This window comes from Sminthopsis crassicaudata, chromosome 1, assembly GCF_048593235.1.
Source record: "Sminthopsis crassicaudata isolate SCR6 chromosome 1, ASM4859323v1, whole genome shotgun sequence".
Classification (NCBI taxonomy): Eukaryota; Metazoa; Chordata; class Mammalia; order Dasyuromorphia; family Dasyuridae; genus Sminthopsis; species Sminthopsis crassicaudata.
In genome coordinates this window covers 652,790,353-652,815,764 of record NC_133617.1, presented here as the reverse complement: position 1 = coordinate 652,815,764, position 25,412 = coordinate 652,790,353, and the positions used below count along the sequence as shown (strand labels likewise).

Sequence of the window (25,412 nt, the reverse complement as noted above, 5' to 3'; positions counted from 1 at the left end):
AGTAGTTATAGAGCAAATCAGTCATGAAATTCAGTATGACCTAATAGCCAGGTTAATATCCTATTGCATTGGATCCTCCTGAGAAATGGAGAAATGCCTTTGCTCCCAGAGTCATTAACAATAGCTGTACATCTCCCTTCTGGATTGAAAGTTTTTTTAATCTGAAATATTTATTCTTTAAAAAAAATCATGATCGACACAGTAAGGAGATAAGGATGAAATCAAGAATGAATGAAGCCCATAAGTATATCCTTTATTGTTATCTTTCCTAATATTTTGTGAAGGATGCTTTAGGTGGCATCTGCTATTGTTAATTGAAGAGCACTCTTACAATACCACATGCATAATTCACATGTGACTCTTTTGAATTTTATGATGAGGAAGTAATGCTTCCTGCTGTTCCGTCAGATCGAGTGGATGTTTTCACCATATTAAAAAAAAAATCCAACAAAGAAACATTTAACATAAAAGCATCTTTATATATGTGATCCGGCCATAGCCTTAGGTAGAAGACTAAAGCAACCTGGGATGGCATTTGTCATTCACAGACAGCAGGTATTGCCCTTGGGGTTTCTTCCTATGGCCTTTTCTCAAGGAAAAGCTCCCACTGACTTCAAGGGAAAAATGACAACCCAAAGCCCATTCTTCAGGGTTCTGTGAAGGACAAGAATAAAGAAGTATCCTTATTGTGAGGAAAAGATTTTTAAAGAGTAAGGCAAAGAAGACATCTATCTGTACACACATACACACACGTAGATAAATATAAAGAATAAATGTAGGTAGGAAGAGAATGTAAGGTAGATATTTGATTAAGCAGAGAAGATACTTTTTTTCTGAGGTGCATAACTATTCTAAAATTGTCACTGAGCCAAATTCTCACCCTTGATGAACCCAGTGGGTTCCTAACTTTTATTCTTTTCTGTCTTTCACTTGTCACCATAAAACATGGAAAAAGGAGCTGTTGATGCAGGTTCTTTTTATGATCATTAATAAGCAAGATTCTCCCCCAGGATGTCTTTGCCATATTATAAACCAATATGAGAACGCTGAACAGCGATCTGGAGGTCCAGCATAAAATAAGGTGTATGATGTCAAATAAAAGGGGGAAAGAGGGAACTCTCTGGTCTTCTCGTACCTCTGAGTTGCTTCTAGTCTCAACAAAGGACTCTGTGTACCTCTTCAACCTTATTTCCCACTCTGCTCCAGCCCATACTTTCTGCTCTCCTTCAATATCCAGATTGTGTTTGACCTTGAGAGTTTCTTCATTCCTTTTCAACTCTTCAGTTGCTGCCCATTCTGCAAGATCCAGATCAAGGACCAACTCGGGATCTTTCTAGGTTTACTTTGGCCCATAAAATTGATTTTCTCTTCCTCAAAATTACTGCAGCTCTGAGATGCTGCTTTAATTACTTAATTGTAGGTTGAGTTGTATTGTTGAGTGTCTAGCCATTTATATACTAGTGTTATCTCTCAAATAAATGGAAGCCATCTCCCTGTGTGCTGGGATTGTCAGTTATGGAATGTTAGAGTTAGAAGCAACCCCTCTTCTCCCATGATGAAGAGCAGAGAAAGGATTTATTCCAGGGGGTACAGTATTTGATATCTCTTTGGTAATTCATAATCTCCATAACTCTGTAACATATTGAATGCAGGACCAAGGGATGATCAGTGGGTTCTCCAAGCTATGGAGGCAGAATTTCGGGATGTTGACAGAGGGAGACATTTGGTCTTTTATGATTCCGAGCATCTGCTGCTATTGTGGTGTGCAGCTGTTTCAGTAATACCTGACTCTTCATGACCCCATTTAGGGTTTCCTTGGCAATGATACCAGAAAGGGTCTGCCATTTGTTTTTTCAGCTTATTTTACAGAGGAAGAAACTGAGGACCAAAAAGCTAAAGTGACTAGTACAGAGTCACACAGGCTATGTATGAATCTGAACTCAGGTCCTCACAATAACAAAAATCAATAATAACAATTATTATTATTTTATGGAATATGAAGGCTTATAAATTGCTTTACATATATCTCATTTGATTCCCACATCCCTGTGAAGTAGGTGGTATTATTCACATTTTACAGCTGAAGAAACTAAAGCTAAGAGACATGACATAATCTGCACAGGGTCACTCAATCAGTTATTTGAACTTAAATCTTTTTGATCTCAAGTCCAGAACTTTATCTACTTCGCCATTTAATGTCCTTCCGAGAACAGTTCCCTTCTTGTATCAGCATAGAACTAATTAGGACTGAGAAAAGCTTAATCAATCTAAAAATCCAAATTTCATATCTACCTACTTAATGCATTACAGACAAGAAATGTAAGGCCCAAAGAAATTAAATGATTTTTCCAAAGTTATACAAACAGCAGTAGTGAGTGGCAGGGTTAGGATTTTGATCAAGGTCCTCTATATCCAGTGTTCTTCCCAAGAGAGACGCCTTGATAATTCAGTTTATTTAGTGATCTCTGGCTGTGGGGACGTATGCTATTTACAAGATGGGCATGTGAGATTATACCTCACTAAAGAAACAGGGTCAAACTCTCAGCCTGGAGAAGAAACAGTAGTTTTTCACAAAAGGAGAATCTTGATCAAAGTTCCCAACTCAGCTTTTCGTGTTTGATTAATTAGGTCATAATAGTCATACATGTTGTCAGAGAGGCCACGGCTAGTGGATTAATTTCCATGGAGGCCAGGTATTCTGTTCTGTAGTCACAAACCACCTCCCAATACTAGCCAGCTGTTACAATAAAATCATAAGATAAAGAGCTGGAAAAGTCCTTGGAGATCAACTAATTGATTATCTGATGCCTTATAATGACAAGGAAACTGAGATCTAGAGAAGTCCAGCGACCTGACCATTGACACATATTATTTGTACTGGATGTAACAATATTGACTGCACAGAGCAAATCCACCCACACTATTAAAAAAAATAAAACCAATCTCTTCCCCCAGAAAACAAAAAAACACACAAAACAAAACTTCAGAGTAATATACTACTGACAATGATTTGTAATTCTGTGGGAAAAAAAAATTCTGTATTTCATCCTATGTAGTAGGAAATAAAAACACTCTACTCAGTTGGAGTTAAGGTGTTCAAATTACATATTTCAAACACAAGTCTTCTTTCTCTTTAGGTTGAATATCCTGAGAATATCTCATCATACATGGCTTATGTCCTTTTGGTCCCTGCAGTGCGATTCAGACTGTGAAAACCAATGGATTATATACATATAGACATCCACATGTCAGTACTCAGCCTTACTCAGCATGTAGGCAATGACAATAAACCAAAGAATGCAGTGTACTTATGAAGGATAGCTTAGAGAATACAGTGATGTTCAAGTTTTGGAAAAACATACTTTGGACTATTTTCCAAACATTCTGGGGTTCAGTAAAATATAAACCATATCTTGCCAACCCATTTGCTTCCTCCTTAATTTTTAAACCCATGTGTTTATTGAGGGAAATTAAGTACATGTGTTTGGGACTCATTTACACTGAACTCATCAAAATATTATTTTTAAAAAGTTAATTGATGTTCTATAAGCCTCACGAGCTTTAAAAAAATAAACCTTGAATCAGCAATTCACATTTTGCAAGTAAGCAAAATTCTAACCTCACAGAACTACAAAGCTTGAAGGTACTTCCATTTATAATACAGAAGTAGATACAAGAAAAAAACAAAACAACAACAAAATTACAGATAACCAGGGTTGATTCATTACCAGGTACTTTAAACTTGATATCATGTGTATTTATAATAACATAAAATGCAAAACAATCTATATGCCCAATGAGACATGACTTGTGATAAGGAGAATGGCCAAATAACTTAATATAATGTAATGCCATTGTGCGGTAAAATGACAAATATTAAGAGTACTGAGAGATACAGAAAGACATTAAGTGATACAAAGCAAGGTCAGCAGACTTAGAACAACTGCATACCTGCTGACTACAACTATATTAAAAAAAACAAAGGCACCAAGGTTTTTATGAATATACAAGTCATTTTGGAAGGATTAAATAACATAGAATTATATTTGACTAAAATTATATTATTGATATTTTCTGATCAAATTATAAATAGTTTTAATTTTAGGGTTTTATTTTAAGATCATACATTTGATTTAATTGTATTTATATGTGTGAGATGGCTGCTAGGAGCATATATGTCCTTTCCCTGGTGTAAAAAACTTCCTTTACCAAGGAAGAACAATTTAACTGCAGTTTATAGTCATAGGGTGTGTGTGTGTGTGTGTGTGTGTGATGGCTGCTAGGAGCATATCTGCCCTTTTACTGGTGTAAGAAACTTCCTTCACCAAAGAAGAACAATTTCTTTTTTGCATTAGTATTATTTATTACTAATAATAATTAGTAGTTTATAGTCATAGGGTTACCTGGAATACTGAATGGTTAGGTTAAATAATTTTAGCCATGGCCAGAATGCTAATAATATGTGTCAGTCAGAACTTGACCCCAAGTCCTTTTAACTTAAAGACCACCACTCTATCAAGTATTACTTATTATATTGTTTGTAATAACAACAAAAATAATATATCCATTTGATGCTTTTGTTTTTGTCCAGAACTATTATATTGAAGGTGCACAGGAAATTTTTCTAGCAAGAAAGCTCCCTTATCAAAATCATTTGCTAAGGCAACTGCAGATGATGATGAGGAGCTGAAAGCTAGGGAGAGCAACCTTCCACTTGCTTGGATTCCGCAAATCAATAATTTTGCATGGTCTGTGAATGCTGTTATAAATATCCAAACTGCCCTTGGCAGAAAAAAGGTTCCTACCCCTGTCTTAGAGAGTGACCTGGGGGCACTGTAAAGTTAAATAGCCTCCCCAGGGCAATGTAATTAATATTTGTCAGAAGAACCAGGGGCTTTCTAATACCAGAACAGGTGAATTACCCAGGATACCAGACTACCTCTCACTCTGGGGAAGGAGTGGAGAATTGTGGAGTTATTTACTCTTGTTAAGTAATTTGCATGAGCAGCCTGGCAATGCAAGGCTTATTCATTCTACTCTCACCCCATGCCTGTGACGCCCCATCCTGTTCCATGTCCATCCATATTTTCTACTCCTAGACTATGACTTTAGTCTTTCTGTCCCTTCACGCTGCTAGCAAACTATTTCCACAGAGCAGAGAGCCTTTCCTGCAGTTTAAGAAGTGCTTAAATTCACTGCTTTTAAGTACGTTGACTGATTACAGCTTAAGATGATGGAATCTGCAGGATGAAAGGTTTGCTTCTCCTTAAAACATTATATGATTCTGAAAGTAGAGACACATTTATTTATGACAGTCCTGCCAATTTCCCTGAATGGACTTCTCAGCTAATTTCCCACCCACCACCCCCTCCAGGATTAACAAAAATTGTACATCCACATTCCTTCTATTGACCTTATTTTTTATATTTGTACATTCACAGATATTCAACACACAGACAGCTCTGTTTGTGCTTACATGTTCCACATTAACTAAGCCTCCTGGCTTTCACACTGGCATCATGTTGATGGCTCCTCACAGTTACTAAGGAAATCCACTAGTCTTTCAGAGTGACAAATCCTGAAGAAGCCAGTGTTTGGGATGCCTCCATTCAGCACAAAAATAGAAAACCACTTGCCCCAAAGGGGATTCCTATCCCAAGCACCTCTCTGAAATACCCCAAGTAAAAGGTCGCCAGAGAGAAAAAGTTTAAGAACTTAATTTACTTGTCATCTTGGATTCTGAACTTTTAAGAAAAAAATATTTGTTTTTAATTGGTCAATTTTCTTTTTTTCTTTTTCTTGTCACAGTTTAAAAGTTTTCCACAATATCCTCTGGTTGGTGGCAAAATGTCAAAAGGTGTCAAAGAATTTTGCTAGTATTATAATACTTTACAAATCAACACAGAAGTTGGCAGATTACAGGCAGTCAATTTCTGGCTAAGGAAATAGTTTTTTAAAAGTTACTTGCTGACAGTATTCACCAGCTCCAGACTGGGGAATAGCAATATAGCCATATGTATGTATATACATATTATATATATATTATATACATACATATTTGATAATTTGGCCTTAATATGTGCAATAATGTACATTAAGGGTAAAGTAGAGGGGAAACATAGGCTAGGTTTCTCCTCCCCCCAAAGATTGGACTCTTCATAATAAGAGGGAATGCCTTAGAGAAACTCTAGTTCCCAGAAATCCCTGGGGCAGAACTGCTTCATAACTCCATCCAACTATCTGACCCTCTGATCCTCTTAATAATTCACGTTCCCCTCTGGACACAGAGCAAAGACATAGTGTGTATAGACCATTCATCCTTATTTAGGAGCTGGCTGTCTCAGCAGTCTCTGTGGTCTCAGCACAAACACAAGAGCTATTTTAAAATCTTCTCTATCACTGATTTATCTTATGTTCTAGAGTTATTTTCATTAGTTTTACAGGTAACATCATTTAAAAAAATTGATTTTAGCATAACAAATATTATAAGTAATATCACTCCACACTTTGTTTTCTCACTTAGAAAAGTATTAGGTACCAATATATTGAAATATTGGTGAATTTTATAAGATTTACAGAATTTTAAACTTAGGAGGAACCACAGATGCCTAGTAATTTAACATTCCACTGAATGCAAGAATCTCTCCTACAATATTCCTGATGATTCTGTCTACTGCTGATTACACTTTCAATGATAGGGAATTCACAACCTCCCAAGGCAGATAATGACAGTTTAAGGAAGTTTGAATTGTTAGAAATAAAAATTACTTTCCTCTCCCTACTGAAACTTCTACCCATCAGACCTAGTTGTGTTTCCTCTGGGGCTTTACTAAGCAAGTTAAACCTTTTGCCAAATGATAACACTCAACTTTTTGAAGATAGAAATGTGGTCTCTGCTAACATGCAGAAAGTTCTAAGTGATTTTCTGAGGTCCCTTCCATCACTCAAACTAAAAATATCAAACATAGTGCCACAAAACTATTTACTGGGTCCCAAATCAGATTAAAATGTAATCAAGAAACACAACACAACAACAAAATATAATAAAACATAGATAATGTTAGCCTGTAGCTTTCTAAGTCAACAAGCCTCTACAGGGATCCTTTATGTATGGTTTAGTGGCCCCCCTGGTTCTAGGGAGATTTGAAACCTCTGTTTTAAATTCGATGATCTCTAGGACTAATCTGGTCACCATCTCCTAGACAAATTCTAGTTTGTCTTCCTTAAAATTCAACCCAACTGGGCTACAACTAGCTGTCCCCAATCTCCTAACTTTACACATTGGTACATATAGTACTCCATGCCTGAAATGCAGGTAAGTGGTAGACTGGATAGAACACCAGGACTGGAGTCAGGAAGACTCATTTTCCTGAATTTAAATCTGCTTAAGTTTAAATCCTAGTTGGGTGGCTCTAGGAAAGCCACTAAATTCCATTTACCTCAGTTCCCTCATCATGAACTGGAGAAGGAAATGGTAAATCACGCTATTATCTTTGTCAAGAAGATCCTCACTGAGGATCATCTTCAGATATAACTGAAAAATTACTGAATGAAATCTCTGTCTCAGAATCCTTGTTATCCTTAAGGCTCATCTCAGGTGTAAAATTCTCTGTAACATCCTGATCTACCTAGTCCTTAATGCTTTCTCCTTCCTCAAAGTAATCTATATTATACTTATTTGCACATATAATTCCATCCCCAGCAGAAGGTAAATTCCTTTGTGCCGGGAACTCTTTTTGTGTGTGTTTGTTTTTCATATCCAGGGAAAAGCATAGTACCCTGAACACAGTAAGAGCTTAATAAATAATTACTAAATTAAATATAATGTGGTATTCAAAACTAAATAGTACTCTGGATATTGCCCGATGCAAGCACAGTACAATGGACCTTTCACCTCCATAGCCCTGGATAATATTTCTATTAGCTAATTCTAAAACTGCATTAGCTTTTGTGGCTACCATGCCATACATAGCATTGGCCCTTTTTACTTCTAAAAGTCCCAGATACTTTTCACTTGAATGGGTATGGAGTAACCAGGGGAAAGTCAGCTAGACTTGGATTCAGAGAAACTGGGTATATATCTAAGATAATTAACTACTTCTATGCTCTGAAGTCATTTAACATTTCTGATCCTCAGTTTCCTTACCTATAAAATGAAATTTTATTAGATAATCTTTTTGATTCCTTTCAGCTCTAAATCTAAGACTTGATGTTTGTGTAGTTGATTTTTTGAACTCATGTGTGAGATTTTACATTTATGTAGTGAAGTTTTATCCTGTTTAGTGTCTGCTCCTTCTTCAGCCTATTAAGATCTTTTAAAATTTTGATTTTGTACCTAATATATTAGCTATACTTCCCAGTTTGCCATTTGCACACTAGTTAAGTTTTCCAATCATTTTTCAAGGAGTTTGTGTTTTAAATGAAAACAAAATGATTTATTTATGAGTATCAAACCATGGACAGTTCAATTTTTTTTTATTTTTATGGATATAAACATATGACCAACTTGGGTTTTATTTTAGGATCATAATTTCAGGAATAATGATTTTTCTTTTTTGGAGTTGTAGGCCCAATTCAAAACTATTTTGTGTGAATTGTGTGAATGATGATGGATGCTAGAAGATACCAGAAAATGTTAGAAGTTGAGGTAGCAATAATCCAGAAGAACATGTTGTTAGATGGTACCTATTATTTCTTTATTAAAGGGCACCCATTTTCAAAGTTTCTCAAGTCACTTAACTAACAATGCAACTAAAACTAATCCTCCTGCAATTTAAACTCAGGAAAAGTAACTTCTTAATTAACCTTACCCCTTCCACCAATTTCCTAACATATCAAAAAGTATCCAAACTAAGTTTCTTTGTCAGGGTCTTCAGACATTTGAATTGATCTTATTATTCCAACTTTGTTATTATTGTTCAGTCATTTCTGAGTCTTTGTGACCCTATTTGGATTTTTTTTTAAACAAAGGTACTAGAGTGATTTGCCATTTTACAGATGAGGAAACTGAGGCAGGCAGGGTTAAGTGACTTGCCAAGAGTCACACAGCTAAAAAACTGTTTCTAGGTCTTCCTAATTCTAGGTCCAGCATTCTACCACTGTTCCATCCAATGCCAACTTTCCCTCCAATATTACTACAAAGCTTTTCATATGTAGGAATTTATGATCTATTTATCAGACACATATCAAGTTCATTCTCCTCTTCTTGTCTTCTCACCTAGAATTCTGTCCATCCAAATCCTATAAATCTTATCTTAAATTAGCATATTCCATAAATCCTTCCCATACTCAGCACATCTCCTCTCCTCTGGGTCCCTCCAGTACAAAGCACATGTAACTACACAATTGAGCCCTTTGTTATCTATTATCTATTTTGGTCCCTGTTACTTTATGCGTGAGAGTCCTGTCTCCTAAAAAGATTGTAGATTACTTCAAAGAATGGACTGTACTTTTTTTCTTTTATATCTTGTATCCAGGAAGTCCTCAATATATGGATTATAGGACGGTAGCAGCATTTAAAGCTGGAAGGCGGGCCCCAAAGGACTATCCACTTTGACTTCCTCACTTTTCAAAGAACTGAGTAAGCAAATGAGTTATCCAAGATCACACAGGTGGTAGACAGCAAAGCAGATCCACTTATTTCAAATAAAGCCCTTTCTGTCTCAAATATATTTAACTGAAGTAATCAAGCTCTTCAAAGTATCAATACGAAGGGTTTTTGCTAATTTATTTATTTATTTTTAAAAGAAAATTTCTAGGCCTTCAGTGAAGAAGCAGTATTCTGTATAACCTTGAGGGCTTAGTTAGTGGAATCACCTTTTCAGATGCTGGACTTTGAAATTAAGCATGAGGACAGCAAGGAACCCTTGCATAAATCACTTGGATGACTTCCAAAAACACTTAACTGTAGTTGTTTAAGGAAATAGGAGTTGTGGGAAGTATAAATAAATGTTTCCTACAAATTTGAAAGTGTGCCTTCAGAAACCTCCAGTCTTTATTTATGTGGCTATCAGCATAATTCTAATTAAGTATGATACAATACTAAATGATAAAAGATGACTTAGGGAGGGATGGTTATAGGAAACATTTTAGGACTGTGAGTCCCAGAGTATTTCCGAGGGGCCTAGCTGGGCAAAATCCTTTTCTTCTTTGCTAGTCCATAAAAATGCAGTCCTCTATTGTTCTTGTACACACATCTCTGCCTAACAATTTCTTTCTAAGGTATCTCCTCTCCTTAAAGCTACATAAAGGGTGTGGGATGTCTTGGTGAAAGCCCTATAAGTTTAACAAGGGAACAGAATTGAACAAAAACCATAAAAGAAATGAGTCTCACAGAATAAGCCCAAGCATCTTGTTTGAAAAGGTTAAAAGCTCCTTATAGGTGGATCTTACTCCTGAAACTCTTCTGTTCATGTTTTGGTTTTCTGCTTGAAGGACCATGGATAATGTTTAAGACACCAATTTGTGTTATCATAGGTATGGGTTTATTTTGGCCATACCATCCATTCTCAGGTAAGTATTACCACGTCTCTCATTTTTCTCAAATATATTTCTGTTGTCTCACCTATCTATAATCCCTGCCTAGACAATCCCTTAATAAAGCTCATAAAGTATATAGTGTGAACTACTCAGAATCCTTTGGCCACTTTGAAGAAAATGATCTTTTAAAATATCTGTTAAAATATCTGGTTTTTTCAACACCTGGGGAGAAAAGTCAGGTGATAAAGGAGGGCTAGATTGAGTTATTTTTTTTAATAGTGTTATTAGAGTATAAATTATTCATTTTTTGGTTCCACTTGTTTTATTCATCAGTTTATAAAAGTCCTCAAAATTGTTCATTTTTAGAATAATCTGCCTGTTTCTGGTGTAAAAACAAAAAAAAATCTATAAAACTTTCAAAATATAATTTACAGTAAACACTGCATACTTAAAATCAACCAGTCTAATAAGAATTTAGATTCTGTCCATTGTTATGCTTAAAACTACTTAAGATTCTTGCCTTCAGACAACACATCATCACTGTCACAATAAAATCCCTAGCATACTCTTCAGGATTCTTTCTTTTCCCTCACTCTCATATATACATGTTCTTCTTTGTAGTCTGAATGTCTGTGTTTGTGAGTATGTTCGTGTATCTGCCTTTATTTTAAATTTTACTTAATTACAGGTAAAAAAATTAACATTCATTAAACAAATTTTTTTGATTTCCAAATTCTCTCTCTCCCTCCCCTCTCTCCTCCTTGATAAGGCAGGTAATTTGATATAGCATATACATGTGAACTCATGCAAAACATATTTCCTTTTAGCCATGTTGAAAAGGAAAAGTCAAAAAAAGTTACAAAGCTAAAAAAAAAAAAAAAAGTATGCTTTGATCTCCATTCAGACTCCACCCATTCTTTCTCTGATGGAAGGTAACATTTTTCATAAGTCCTTTGGAATTGTCTTGGGTCTTTATATTGCTGAGAAAAGCTAAGTCATTCATTAAGTCACTGAACAATATTGCTATTACTGTGTACGATATTTTCCTAATTCTGCTCGCTTCACCTTAAATCATTTAAGTCTGACCAGGTTTTTTTCTCAAAGCATTCTGCTTGTCATTTCTTATAGCATAATAGTATTTCATTATAATCATATATCATGACTTATTCAACCATTCCCTAGTTGATGGGCATCCCCTCAATTTTCAATTCTTTGTCATCACAAAAGAGAGTGTGTGTGTGTATTTATAGGTCTTTTTCCTTTTTCTTTGATCTCTTTGGGGGAAAAAAATTAATAATGGTATTGGTGGGTCAGAAAGCATACAGTTTTATTCTCCTATGGACATAGTTCCAGATTGCTCTCCAGAATGGTTAGATCACCAAAAGTGCATTATTGTCCCAAACTGACCACATTTCTTCCCACATTTGTCATTTTCCTTTTCTGTCATATTAGACAATTTGATATGTACGAGGTATTTTATTTCACATTTCTCTAATCAATAGTGATTTAAAGAATTTTTTTATATGATTGTTTGATTTTTTTGATTATTTGATTTTTTCTGAAAACTACCATTCCTATTCTTTGACCACTTAGCAATTGAGAAATGACTTGCATTATAAATTTTAATCAGTTCTCTATATATTTGAATAATATGTAGAAATATATAGGAAAATATGTAGAAAGGTAATTCTGTTTTATCAGAGAAACTTGCTGTAAAAAATTCTTTCCAGTTCCTGCCTTCCTTCTAATCTTGGTTATCTTGGTTTTGTTTCTACAAAACATTTTAGCATTTAATGAAATTGTCTATTTTATATTCCATAATGTTCTTTATCTTTTATTTGGTTATAAATTCTTTCCTTATCTATAGATCTGAGAGGCATAATTTTCTATACTTCCCTAATTTGCTTATGATATTACCTTTTATATTTAAATCATGTGCCCATTTTGACCTTATCTTGGCATAAGGTATGAGATGTTGGTATATATCTAGTTTTTGTCAAACTGTTTTATACTTTTTTCAACAATTTTTGTCAAATGCTGAGTTTCTGTCCCAAAAGTTTGGATCCTGGAGTTTATCCAATCTAGACCAGTATGGTTATTTATTATTATGAATTGTGTATCTAATTGATTCCACTGACTTACTTATACCAGATTGTTTCCACGATTACTACTTTGTAATATAGTTTGAGATTTGGTAAAGACAGAATAATTTTCAACATCAAGGAAGTGAAGGGAGAGTCAGAAATCAGGGCATTTGCTGATTTGGCCAATAGCTCATGATCTGCTCATTTCCTTACTAAACTTTCTTAAAAGCTTCAGACAGTTCATGTGATTAGGTTCTCCTGGAAACTTTCAAAATGTACATTAAAGCCTGAAAATGTTGAATGTGAAACATTAAATCAATCTTTTGCTTTGGCTATAACTCTCTCTGAATGTGTTGGTAATGCATACTCACATTTGTGATGAGCAAATGTTTTGCTTGGCAATAGAATGAGGGAGATGGGTTAGTTACTGAGTTCCCAGGGCATGGATCAAGTGCATTCTAAATGCTTTAGCATTTGGTCTATTATCTGTGGCTAATTCTTCAAAATGAAAGAAATCCTAGGCAGGTGGATTCTGGGCAGGGGAGGAGGGAGAACTTTATCAAATGCCATTATGCATGGCCATACCCTAAAGTGACATTTTTTGGAGAGAAGAAATTACTGGGGTCAAAAGCTAAACATTTATCCTTTTTTCTCCTAAAGTCTCCTGGGTGCATAAAAATACTTCTACCTTCTATCAGTGCCATAATACACTGCTAAGGTTAAGAAACTGCAACCTTTAAAGTGCTATTTTAGTTTTGGTCATTAAAGTTAGTGCTAAGTTAACCTAGAAGGCCTCATGTTAGGAAGACAGATTTTTCCTCTAATCAGATCTAATCAAGAAAGTCTTGAGATTAGCTGTACCTATCAGAAATTATAAATTGGACACCAATATTATAACTTGTCTTATAAATGTTGTGGCTTTTTATGGTTCACAATAATTCACTCAAGCCTCTCCATTTCATTATTATTTCTAAAGAAATTATCTTTCTTTCTGTTCTGGAGACATCTGATTACAAATAGAAGCCCTGTGAAGGGCTGATGGCCTAGCAACTAATTGGATCTTCTTAAAGGTTGAATTTTATGACTGACCTATTTACAGGTCTGAGAAACTTCTCTCAGAAAGGCAGTCATCTTGGATGTTAATTTTTAAGTGTCAAGTTTTGCTGAACTCAAGGTTAAATGAGTTGAAACAAGAGTTAGACTCAACACAACTCTTCATCAAAGTTTTTCTTTAAGAAAAAAGACTGGATCTAATCATACACCTCCATGATTATTTTTAAAGCTGCTCACAATCATTTATATGTTAAGAGACCGGTAGGTGCTGGGGAAAGATCATGATATAATTTTAAAGATTTTCAATCATATTTCCTAGAATTGAAACTGGGCTAGGCCTGGACCTGGGTGAGGAATCTCTCTCCAGCAATGCTTCTCTGTTAATTTCTAGCTTCAGGTGGCTACCTCCAGTACAAGGTGACAGTATGTGCCAAAAGCTGAATATAAGCCAACCCTTTCTCCACCATACCAAACTGTCACTCCAGCATCTCTCACATATATTTAATACAGGGGAATATGTTATAAGGGACTCCACACACCTATCTATATCTCTCTATCTATCTATACTGATTCCTTTCTCTTTTTCATTGACTATACATACATACATACATACATATCTATATCTATATCTATCTATCTAGATATAGATATAGAAATCCTTCAAGTAGATCTGAGAACTTGAATCCCAGGATTTTGTTATGTGTGGTTTTTCTCTATGGTTTCCTGTATTTGGATTTAACCACAAACAAACACTGTATAAACAAAGAGCACATGATTTTTCCCCACCCATGGAAATTTGTTCATGTAAATTCAAATGCATTGTTAATACAATCTAAGTAGTAACACTGGATGAATGCAGAAATAACTTCAGATTATGTCTAACCCCAAAGAATCTATTATACCAGGTTTTCTAGTGGATCACAACCCATGAGGAATTACATAACTGAATATGGGGGTCATGAAAAACTTGGCAATGGTAGAAGGTTCCTGAAAGCTCAAATCCTGCAGTATCAACTATTCTGCCAATATTTAATTCTTTATGTAAAAATAACCAAGCACCTCCATCTCATTAGTATGCAAATCTGTTTTTGTCTTTAATAAATGGTAAAATTTCTATCTATATGTACATATATAACACATTAAAATTGCTTTAAAATACATTTCTTTATGATTTACTATCAGTAAATGTTTGATTTGTATACTTATATATCCAGAATAATTTTGGGGGGGGTGAAAAGGAGTGGAAAATGTTTAAAAAGTCCTATTCTAGAGGATGAAAAGTTTTAATCTTTTTAATCTATTCCAGATTTTTAACTCCTCACCATTTAAGAAAATGCATCTTTAATTTAGGAAATAAACTCCATGTTCGGATACTATTTAAAATAAGGAACCAGTTTTTACTCTTGAGGAAGAATTGTTTCAGAAACAGTTTCCTCCGATAATCCCTAAGTCCTAGGGATGCTTTTCAACCTGTTGCCTAGATATAAGAGAAATGAAGCTCCCATTTTCTTAACAATTTGTTAATCTGTCGGTGAGACTGCTGAGCAAAATACCTGGCACTCTGTGACACTTAATGTTAATTGAACTAAAATGAACATAGTGATTGACTCCAATAAAATTTTTGTCATCTCATCATTGAGTCAGCTAGTGTCTATTAATATAGCATGGCTCCTATGCATGGGCAAAACACAGAAGAGAAGATTCCTCCCTTTTTGAAGCAGAACAGTTGGAGAGACAATAATACCTTTGTTTGTACATAAAGAATATTTTAAAACTTAACATGTCAACAGGTGGTATTTTCCATGGTACAGAAGGAGTGTAAAGAGATTATATAGGACATTGGCTAGTTTCTGATATATAGTAAGTGCTTAATAAATGCTTGTGGATTGACTGACTAATAAAGGTCCTGGAGGTATCTTTGAACTATTTTGAAGAAGGGAAAGATCATGGACTAGTAGAGAAGAAAGGTAAAGACTTTACTGCTTATCCAAAGGAATAGAATATCACAGAGTAGGTCATTAGCTAGCAGAATTGGCTTTCTACAGCTGACAACAAAGCCCTCTTTCCCTGAATTTCTTCTACACCTTTAAGCGACTTATCCTTTGCAGTAATCCAATTCTATTTTGTTGTATATTCATTTGTGTACATAATACATCTTCCTATTTATAAACTACAATATTGCTAAGGATGGTGATTGGTTTTTTTTTTTTTTCATCAGGGTATCCCAAATACCCAGCACAGTGCCATGCATACAGCTGGTACTTAATAAATATTTGTTTAAAAATGGAGGATTTTCAATGAATGCCAGACAAATAATTTGGGATTTCACATAAGATATCATTGCAGGTTTTTGACCAGAGAAGCTATTTTTTAATGAGTGTTACAAGAGTTTTCTTAGCAACTGTGCAAAGGGTAGAAAGTCTAATGGGGAGACCACGAAAGAAGAACTTGCATTAACAAATTTCAATTTCCATGCAAACATTAGGCTATAACATCAAAAATCTCTCTTGGGTAGGTGAGCTAGATATATTAAGATCTCTATTATAAAACTGGGAAAATTGGGACAGAGAGGTATCTATTTCCCTGAAGAAGCATTCAAGGCAAAGCACAGGGAGGGTGAGAGGGTGGTGGAGTGGAAGGCTCATGGACGCAAACTTTTATTTCTTTCTTTTCTGCTACTACCATGTATAAACCAAAGATGCTATCCCCAACTCACCACGTTCATTTTATACTACATTTAATTTTTTAAAATTTATACTAACCAAGATGACCCACAAAAAACATTTCCTACTGTAGACAATTCTATATAATGTTACAAAGCAGAATCTATTAAAATTAATGACAATTCTTTATTCTGAGAATTTGGGATAAAGGAAAAACAAGGATTTTCCAAACTGACTTGAATATCAAATAAGTCACTAATTTTTATAATGATAATCCCCACTGCCATAAACATTGTGTAAAATTCAGACTTAAAAGAATCTGGTAGCTATGCCATGGATGTCCCAGTTTCTTTGTATTATTTTTGTGTATGTGCATTTTGTTTTTCCCAATATAGGAAAGCAAAAGCATGAAAAAACTTGATGCAAAACAGTTTCCCATTTTATGTGTCAAGGAGAGGAATACCAGCAAACAGAACATAGCAAAGTACTTTCCTTTGTTGACAATCGTTGTTTCTCTGTAATGCATTGTTTTGAATAGCAATTACACACCATTTCCCATTATCCTACACACAGAACCACTACTACACAGCAGTTACTTTTTCCCAACAATTGGTAAATAGAGAAATAAATTTATTATGGGTTAGATGTGCTAGATTGATAGTCCTGAACTCCAAAGCCCCCATTTGACCCAAAGAAAAGGTGTACTGCACAGGCAATATCAGTGAAATCTCTCTCTCCCTGAATGCATTCTTCACTCCTTTCCCATTGGCCTGGCGAGAACATTTCCCTTTAACTTGGAAGCAACAATCAATTACTTGGTGGGGAGGTACATTTTTAAGGCCATGTTTTCTCTGCCATAGGGAGAGAGATCTGATCAGTTTTCTAATCTATCAGCACAGATACAAAGAGCTTACTAGTCTAATTCATTTAGCCCACTCCTTAACTACCAAACAGCCAGAATATGGATTTAGAGCAGTGAGGGCCTGGTATAGATGACCAGTTCTTATATTCTAGTATCCTTAAGATCTGCAATATTGGAACCCTCATCAATAGTGTCTAAGAACCCCATAACATTTCCACATTAATGTACTCTAGCAAACTTTTCTGAGTATTGCAAATACCAACAATAGCATACATTGCAGGCTAGCATTTAAGAAAGACAGTTTTCTCTTCTTGAAAAGCCTATTTTTCTTTCCATCTTGGTCTATTCCAGATGAATTTCTCATCCTTCTAAGATCTCTGGCAAAATGATCTTGTGGCAATTTCATTGCATTTCTTCATCTTTAGGCATCATCATCCAATCTTTGTTATGTATCTATAGGATTTCATTTATTGACATTTAATTATAATTCTATCTAGCTACCCATTCATGAAATGGATCCAAGTTAATTTGATGTTTCTTCACTCATCCTCATCTTCTGATCCCATTTTCTATAATTCGAAAATTAAACCAGATTATTTCTAGTTCCTCAACTTAAGTTATTTATATACTTAAAAAACTTCAGAGTTCAACTGGCTGAGTTGTGTGGGCTCTACTTAATGTTCCTTCACAGTGAGCATAATAGCACTTTTCATATTCATTTCTTTGTTCTCTTTTTAAAATCAGTTCTATATCTCTTCCAACAAACTATTTGTGGCTAGCAATAGAAAGGCAGGTTTTTGTCACACTGAATATTACCCAAGTCCTGTTAGAGATACAAACAAACAATAATGTCCTCATTATCACAGTTTCTGTTGGAAACTCTAAAGGCCTACCTAAGTCAATCTGGACTGCAAGTAATTTTATTGCACTTTAAAGGAAAACTTGTGGGGTTAGGCCTCCAACCCACTGTTCTGGTCAGTAGAAATGGATGAACTAAAATTAACATTCAGGCTCTGTGACCTAGAATTTTTTTTCACATAGCTTTTACCTAAGATTTCTTGCATAACAAATAAGGCAATATGTGTTAAAAACAAAACAAAACAAAACAAACACACACACACACACACACACACTCACACACACAAACTAAAAACAAAACAAAAAGACACTTTGCAAGCCTTATATCATCACATAAATATCAGTCATGATTATTATTATCCCTTCATGGAGGCAAAGAAACTAAGTCAGTTAATGAAATTACAATACCTTGGCCCAAAATTTGTTATTGAAAAAAATATTTAGCTGAACTAGTTCTCCACTATCTACATCTGTGTCTTAAACCAAGGAGGAAAAAAAATTAAGAATGACATTAAAAAATTTGTAATACAAGATTTTTCTTTCCTTCATAGGCCAACTGAAGAGAATATCATCATCCTCAGCTTGTTCCAAATTGTTCCATAGCATCCAGTTTTCATTATAGATGAAACCACTTAATAATAATTTTGTAAATAGTGATGCTCATACCACTCAGGACAAATAAAAGTTTTGCTTTCAATTGTATGCTATAAATGACCCTGGTGAATAGCTGCAGTCCGATGAAAAGATAATTTTTTTTTTTAATTTTTGCATACCTTCAGGTGTTCCTCTTAACAGGTTTCCACTTGAGCCCTAAGATTATAAGCCTCCAGGGCAAGGCCTTGTTTCCGCCTGCATTCTGAACAACACTGCATATGCAGTCAGTACTCAACAAATTATAAATAATGACAACACTAATGAAGCATTCTTTGTTAAACGGAAATGCTTCAAGGTAGGAAAATCAAGCAACAAGCTAAACTGTACGACAGGATTGTGCTAAGAAAAAAAACCTTCATAACTCCTCTGCTAGCTTCTCAATCACAACAAATAAAAGCTACTTTCAGCTACAGGAGTTAACTATTCCTCTCTAATAGACTTTCCATTTACTTCTAATATTGCTCTTATAACTACCTCCCTACAGTTCTTATGAATAAAGATTATTTTGATATTGTTTGGATTATTTAATAATTTGCTAATGCTGTCAAATTGGTTCCATTAGAGTTTGAATCATTTGCAATTTTTCTTAAAACCACAGTAAGTATTTTTTTTTTCCTAGTTTCTGCACCTAAAACAATTTACATTTTCCCCTTCCTTTAGCTACCATTATACTAGGCAAGTCGGATAGGAATTAGAAAGTCAAAAAGTTTTATTCCATAGCTCAGGCTTCCAGGGAACAATACTTATGGAGCAGCCAATTGTAGAGAACATTGTATTTTAGTCTAGAGGCCAATCTAACTATATCTTAAGCAATGATGACTTATCTTCCATTGTTTTCTATGCTTTTTTTGTGACTTAGATTTCTATAATTTCTTATACATCTCATTTCCAAAATTTTCTTTTTACCATATCAAATCACTTGTCAGTCTTTTTAATATTTCAATATCCTTCAAATATCTGAAGATTGAATTATCCCTAAGATAGTGATTGGCCAAGTGAAACATTCTTCCCTAAGATTTATTTTTCTACTTCAATTTCTCAGAATATCTCTTGTTGGAATTCCTGTGATTTTTCTATATATCTTGAACCAAAAAGGTGCTCTACATTATATACAGTATTCCAAAAATCAAAGAAAAGGTCTTAGTGATTTGTTTCATGTGATGTGGTATCTCAGCACACACTACTCAAAATAGTATCAGTCTGATTTTTTTTTTTTTTTTTGGCACATCACACAATAAACTCACATAAATATTTCTTTCTTATCCCAACCCCAAACACTTCTCCCAGTTATCTATTTAAATGTATTTTTCTTGCTAAATCTGTCCATTTGGGGGGGTAGCTTCCTCTAAAAATTGTCTGCCACAAGCTTCCCTCACCCCATAAGCCCCATCCCACAATATTTTACAAGGGGTTAATTGTGGCTCAGAAGCCTATTTTACCATTGGAGTCTTCTACTTCTTCAGTAGAGGCAGCTTTCTGTGAGGAGTGGTGGGCATGTGAGGAGAGAAGGCTGACCAGACGAGGTCTTGGGAGGGTCAGGGCTTTTCCATGGATCTTGAGGGAGTGTTCTTTCAGCTGGCTGATTGTCATGGTGGAAAATGAGCACCAGGAACATCTGTAAGCATGTTCACCTGGATAGGGTGGTAAGAAAAGGGACAAGAAATGGGAGAAGGGGAAGGGACAAGGAAGGAAGGAAAGGAAAAGGAGACAAGAATTACTAAAGTCGTTTGCTTTAGAATTGGGGTTGTCAAATATCTTGGTCTGAGGACCACTTTGGCAGAACATGAAATCCCATGTCCCATCCCTACCAAAAAGTAGTCCTTGGAAACTCCATCAGATCAAGCATCTGGAGGGCAAAGAGGGAGATGCTCAGGGAACAGGAGTGACATCTTATACTTGTGGTGTTGGAGAAAATAAGCAAATCAGGACATTATATAAAATTTATTTCAGCAAGCCCTTCCACATTCCTCTCTTCCTCCCTCCCCATGTCTGCAGGTAGCCTCTCCTATTTGGGTGAGAATTAAGGGACCATGTAATCAATGTCAATCAATTCTCATCTGCATTTTACTCAGTGACAAGGAATCTGGCCCAGATATAAGCCCATCCTGCTCTTCTATTGTGTTCTAACCTACATTCAGTCCAAATCTTGGAGAATTCTACAAATCTCACTGTTGATCAGTTTACGACACTTTTACCAGGATGGCAATAATCCATGACTTGTCAATGGCTTCGGCATCTGGCCTAGAATCATTTTTCCTATTCCTTACCACTGAGTCTTCCCCCTGGTACACCTGGGCGATAATCAAAATGATCCCAGAAAAGGTTGAAAGGATGCTACACTTTGTATCTAAGAAGTACTCAGGTAGTATCATAGAAAAACATTTAAGTCAGGTGAATCCCACAGGATGTGTGAGAATAGCTGACATTTACAAGATACCTTAAGGTTTATAAAGTACATTTTATCTCATTTGAATCTCACATTTGTTCTGTGAGGGGAAATACCATTATTATCCTTATTTTACAGATAAGAAATTAAGGCTGACCAGGGTCAAACACCTACTATAAGATTTAACTTGGATCTTCCCTATACTGCATCTACTAGCTTTTTGGCTGTTCATCTGTTTCAGTCAGACATGGCATTTGGGGTTTTCTTGGCAAAGATATTGTAGTGGTTTGTCATTTACTTTTCCAGCTCATTGTACAGATAAGGAAACAGAGGCAAACTGGTTTAAGTGATTGGCTTAAGATATTCCTAGTATGTGTCTGAAGCTTCTTATAATAACTAAATTTATATACTATTTAAAGGTAAAGCATTTTACATCTATTATCTTATTTGATTATAAAATTCACTCAACAGCTTGTTTATTGGCCTAGCCAATTCTTGCCAGGCTTTCCCAAATTAAGGGGCAGCATAATGATGTGACAATGAGAATTAATACCAACATTCTTGCTTTGCTAGGTTAATCTTTCAGTTTTCATGCAAATCAACATTTGCATGGGTGCTTTGAATACTGATGAGTTGGCTTAAACAGCATAACCAGAGAAATTACTAATCTAAGTTACTTATCTTTGCCAAACCATTGTTTAATAAGAACAAAAAATATTTTGCCTAGGCTCAAAAATCTTAGAATTGGAGCATCTCAGAGATGGAAAGAAACTCAAGAGTCCATCTGGCCCAATCCCTGCCAGAAGTGTGAGTTCTGTCTATAATATCCCTTATAAATGGTTCTTCTTGAATGTTTACATTGATAAGGTAATTTCTTCAATTTATTGTTGAGAAAATTTTACTGATGCTGGGCTGAAATTTGTGTCTCTGTAACTTCATTCTGAAACTTCGAAACAAGCCATTACCTCTTCTGTATCAAAATCCTATTTTGGGGCAGTGATCCTAACTCTTCCAAGTCTTCTTTTCTCCAGGACCAGTAAACTCAGGAATCTTGAAAGTACAATCTTAGGCTTAAATTCCCAATGTCATTACCATTTTGGGGGGGCATCCTAACATACTCCAGTTGACTGGAGCCCTTCCTAAAATGGGCTGCCCTGAATGCCTTCACAGATAAGATCAGTACAGAGGTTTTAAAAGGCCTAAATGAGAATACTCTAATTTAAGTCATTCATTATCAAAGACAGAAGTTTTAACTCTGTAGAATCTATTATCATCCAGTGCTTAGCAGAGGGCCTGACACATAGAAAGCACTTAATAAATATTTGTTCATTTGTTATCACCCAAGAAAAATCAGGCTCCTTGTTCTGTGGAGTATCACTTCTTTTCATCAGAAAAGCACAAAACACCAGTCTAAGTCACTTCTGAGCATACAAATTTAACTCAGTGCCCTGGAGTCAATGTGAGGCTTCACAAACTCTTTTTTAACTTCTTTCAACAAGTTCAATCATTTAACTGGTTCCCAGTGGAAAAAAAGCACTTTTGACAAGGCGGTTGCCTATGGGAACAACTCACCACAGAAGGGGCTCCAATTGAATAAACTGCCACTTACATGGGTGGGAGAATGAGTGGCTCTGAGCTTAAGAGCAACCATATAGGTTCCTAAAGATGCCAAAATGCTATCTTAGAATCTCAACACATTCAAAATTGAATTCAAGATCTTATCTCTGACTTAAATTTCTTTTTTTAAAAAACTTTCCTTTCTTTTTAAATTTCCATTTTTTGTTGACAGAATCACCACCCAATTTAACAAGCATCTATTAAGCACTTACTATGTGCCACGCATTGCACTGGGTCCTGAGAACAGAAAGAGAAAATAAAAAAGACATCCCTTGTCATCAAAGAGTATATACTTCTCTTTTTCAGGCTTTAATCTTCGACTCTTCCCTTTTATTCATACCCTCCATTCCAAGATCTGCCAAATCCTGAAGCTCCAGACAATTTTACTTCTAAAATTTATCTCTCATTTGTCCAGTGCCATTTCATATACAGGCTTTCATTACTTCTTGCCTTGAGTCCTACTATTTAGTCTCCTAAATTGTCTTCCTGCCTCTAGTCTCTCCTTTCCTCACCATCCCTTTTTTTCATATACAGTTGCCAGCATACTTTTCCTCATGTACAAGTCTGATCATAGTTCTGGGCTGTTCTCCATTACCTGTGAGATAAAAATATAAACTTCATCTGGCATTCAAGGCCCTCTGTGGTCTAGCTCTAACTTACCCTTCTCACATTCTAAGTTCCAACCAAAATGGGCTATTACTCCAAATCATTCTGCCTTCTCCCACCTTAATGCATTTATATATGCTATCCCCCATATTTGAAAGAAATCTGTGTTGTCAGTCATTTCAGTCATGTCTAATTATCCCTGACCCCATTTTGATTTTGGGGGGGGACAAAGAAAATGCAGTCTTTTGCTACTTCTTTCATCAGATTATTTTACATTTGAGGAATTGAGGCAGAAAGGGTTAAGTGACTTGCCCAGAATCACACAGCTAGTGAGTATCTGAGACCAGATTTGAACTCAAGAAGATGAATCTTTCTGACTCTGGAACTTTATCCACTGCATCACTTAGCTGCCTCAAAATCTCTGAAAGAGATTCCTGTCTCTTAATACTTGCTTTTTCACCATGAGCAAGTCACTTAGTTTTCCCGTCAATGGTTTTTGTAATCTATAAAATGAGGAGGTTGAATCTGAGGGCCTCTAAGTTGCCCTGTAGGAATAAATCTATGATCACATAATTTTTTTCTTCCTTCAAGTGACATCTCTTTTGTGAGACCTTCTTTGATTTTCCCCTGAACTCCTAAATTACATTCCTCTGCTTTCCTCCTCTTGGCTTGTCTTCTCCTATGTATTCTTCATTTTATAAATTTATATGTGTGTTTTTCATACAATAACAATCTTGTAAGCTCCTTAAGGTTAAAGCCTATAGCCTTTTTCTTTCTTTAGCCCTCAAATATCTAGCATATAATTTTGCAATGGTAAGGGCATTGAAAATATTGGTTGATCTAACAAACAAGTACTGGAGAAATAGCATAGGAAAAAACATATCATCTCAACTTGCTTAAAAGAAGGAAAGAAAACTCCTTCAGGAAGAATGCCCCCATTTTAGAGGCCCTGTCCATCAGTGATGCACCATAGTGTTGATGTGATAGAAGGCACCCCGGATATAAAGTCAAGAAACAAAGACATATATTTGTTTTGATAATTACTATGTGATCCTATTCAGACACTTCATTGAACCTCAGTGTTTTTGTCCATTTAGTGATCAAGAAAATATACATATATCCTACATCTTAGACTTATTGTGAGAAAAGCACCTTGTAAATCTTGAAATTCTTTAGAAATGTGAGATATTATAGTTACTAATGACCAACATGATATAGTAGATAGTAATGGAAATCAATGAATGAACTTCAGGCTTGGCTTATAGTCAAATTTCAATGATCCAAGTTGGGTGCTGGTTTCTCTCTTGGCTACTAGCTTTCTAAGAAGTCTGAGTTCCAGTGGTTACATTAAACCTTGCAGTCTGGAATTCATTTATAATCTTCCAGTGGGGGTTTTTAATAAATGAGTGCCATCCTGTGGGATCTGAACTAGATTTCAGTAGCTGTGAAACATGCCCATTGTCTGACTGTTTAGATAGAGTGCAAAATGGTAAACACAGCTGTGCACCATAGGTAAACAAAAGGGTTAACAAGGGTACAGATACCAAAAGCTTTCAATCAATGATCTGTGATTGTGACTCATCTATCAGATACTATCTCTGAGAAGTGAAGTCCCCTTCCCATGATCACACAGATAGTCAGAAGTATATCTCTAACTATCCTGACCCCAAGTCCTGCACACTCTTCATTCTGCAGACTAGCTGTTCATTGAAATATTTTCAATATAGAAACACCTACTGACACACCCAGTTGATAATACTTTGGTTTTTACAAAGCCTGTAGAATTTACAAACTTACAAACAGCTCTTCCCTCTTTCATTTTGATTCCATTATTGTATATTGTTTACATAATGCTAAGAGAATTGATGAGTGCCCTAATTTTAAACTTGATCTTTTAGATCTAAGTGATCCTTAGAATACTCAAGGTCATTTGGTCCAACCCTTTTATTTTATATATTAGGAAAACAGATCTGGAGATCAGTGACTTATTATCACTGAGATAATAAATAAAAGAGATGGGATTCTAACCCAGGTCCTTTGATTCAAAATCCAGCAAAAACTTCTGGAAGATGTAGCCATAGTCCAGCCTTTTAGAACTATTAGTATTCTGTATCTGATGTTCTGTGTGGAATAAAGATGTTGTGGGAAAA

General features: G+C 35.4%; 1 protein-coding gene across 6 annotated transcripts in view; it reads right to left on the bottom strand.

The window, feature by feature from the left end:
- Positions 1-25,412, bottom strand: part of ZNF462 (zinc finger protein 462) — a 152,632-nt gene that overhangs the window by 43,379 nt on the left and 83,841 nt on the right. For all 6 annotated transcript variants that reach the window (XM_074282984.1, XM_074282982.1, XM_074282983.1 and 3 more), the window contains one exon: positions 20,093-20,284. In XM_074282984.1, the coding sequence (XP_074139085.1) occupies positions 20,093-20,284 (192 nt within the window). The remainder of the gene's footprint in view (positions 1-20,092; positions 20,285-25,412) is intronic.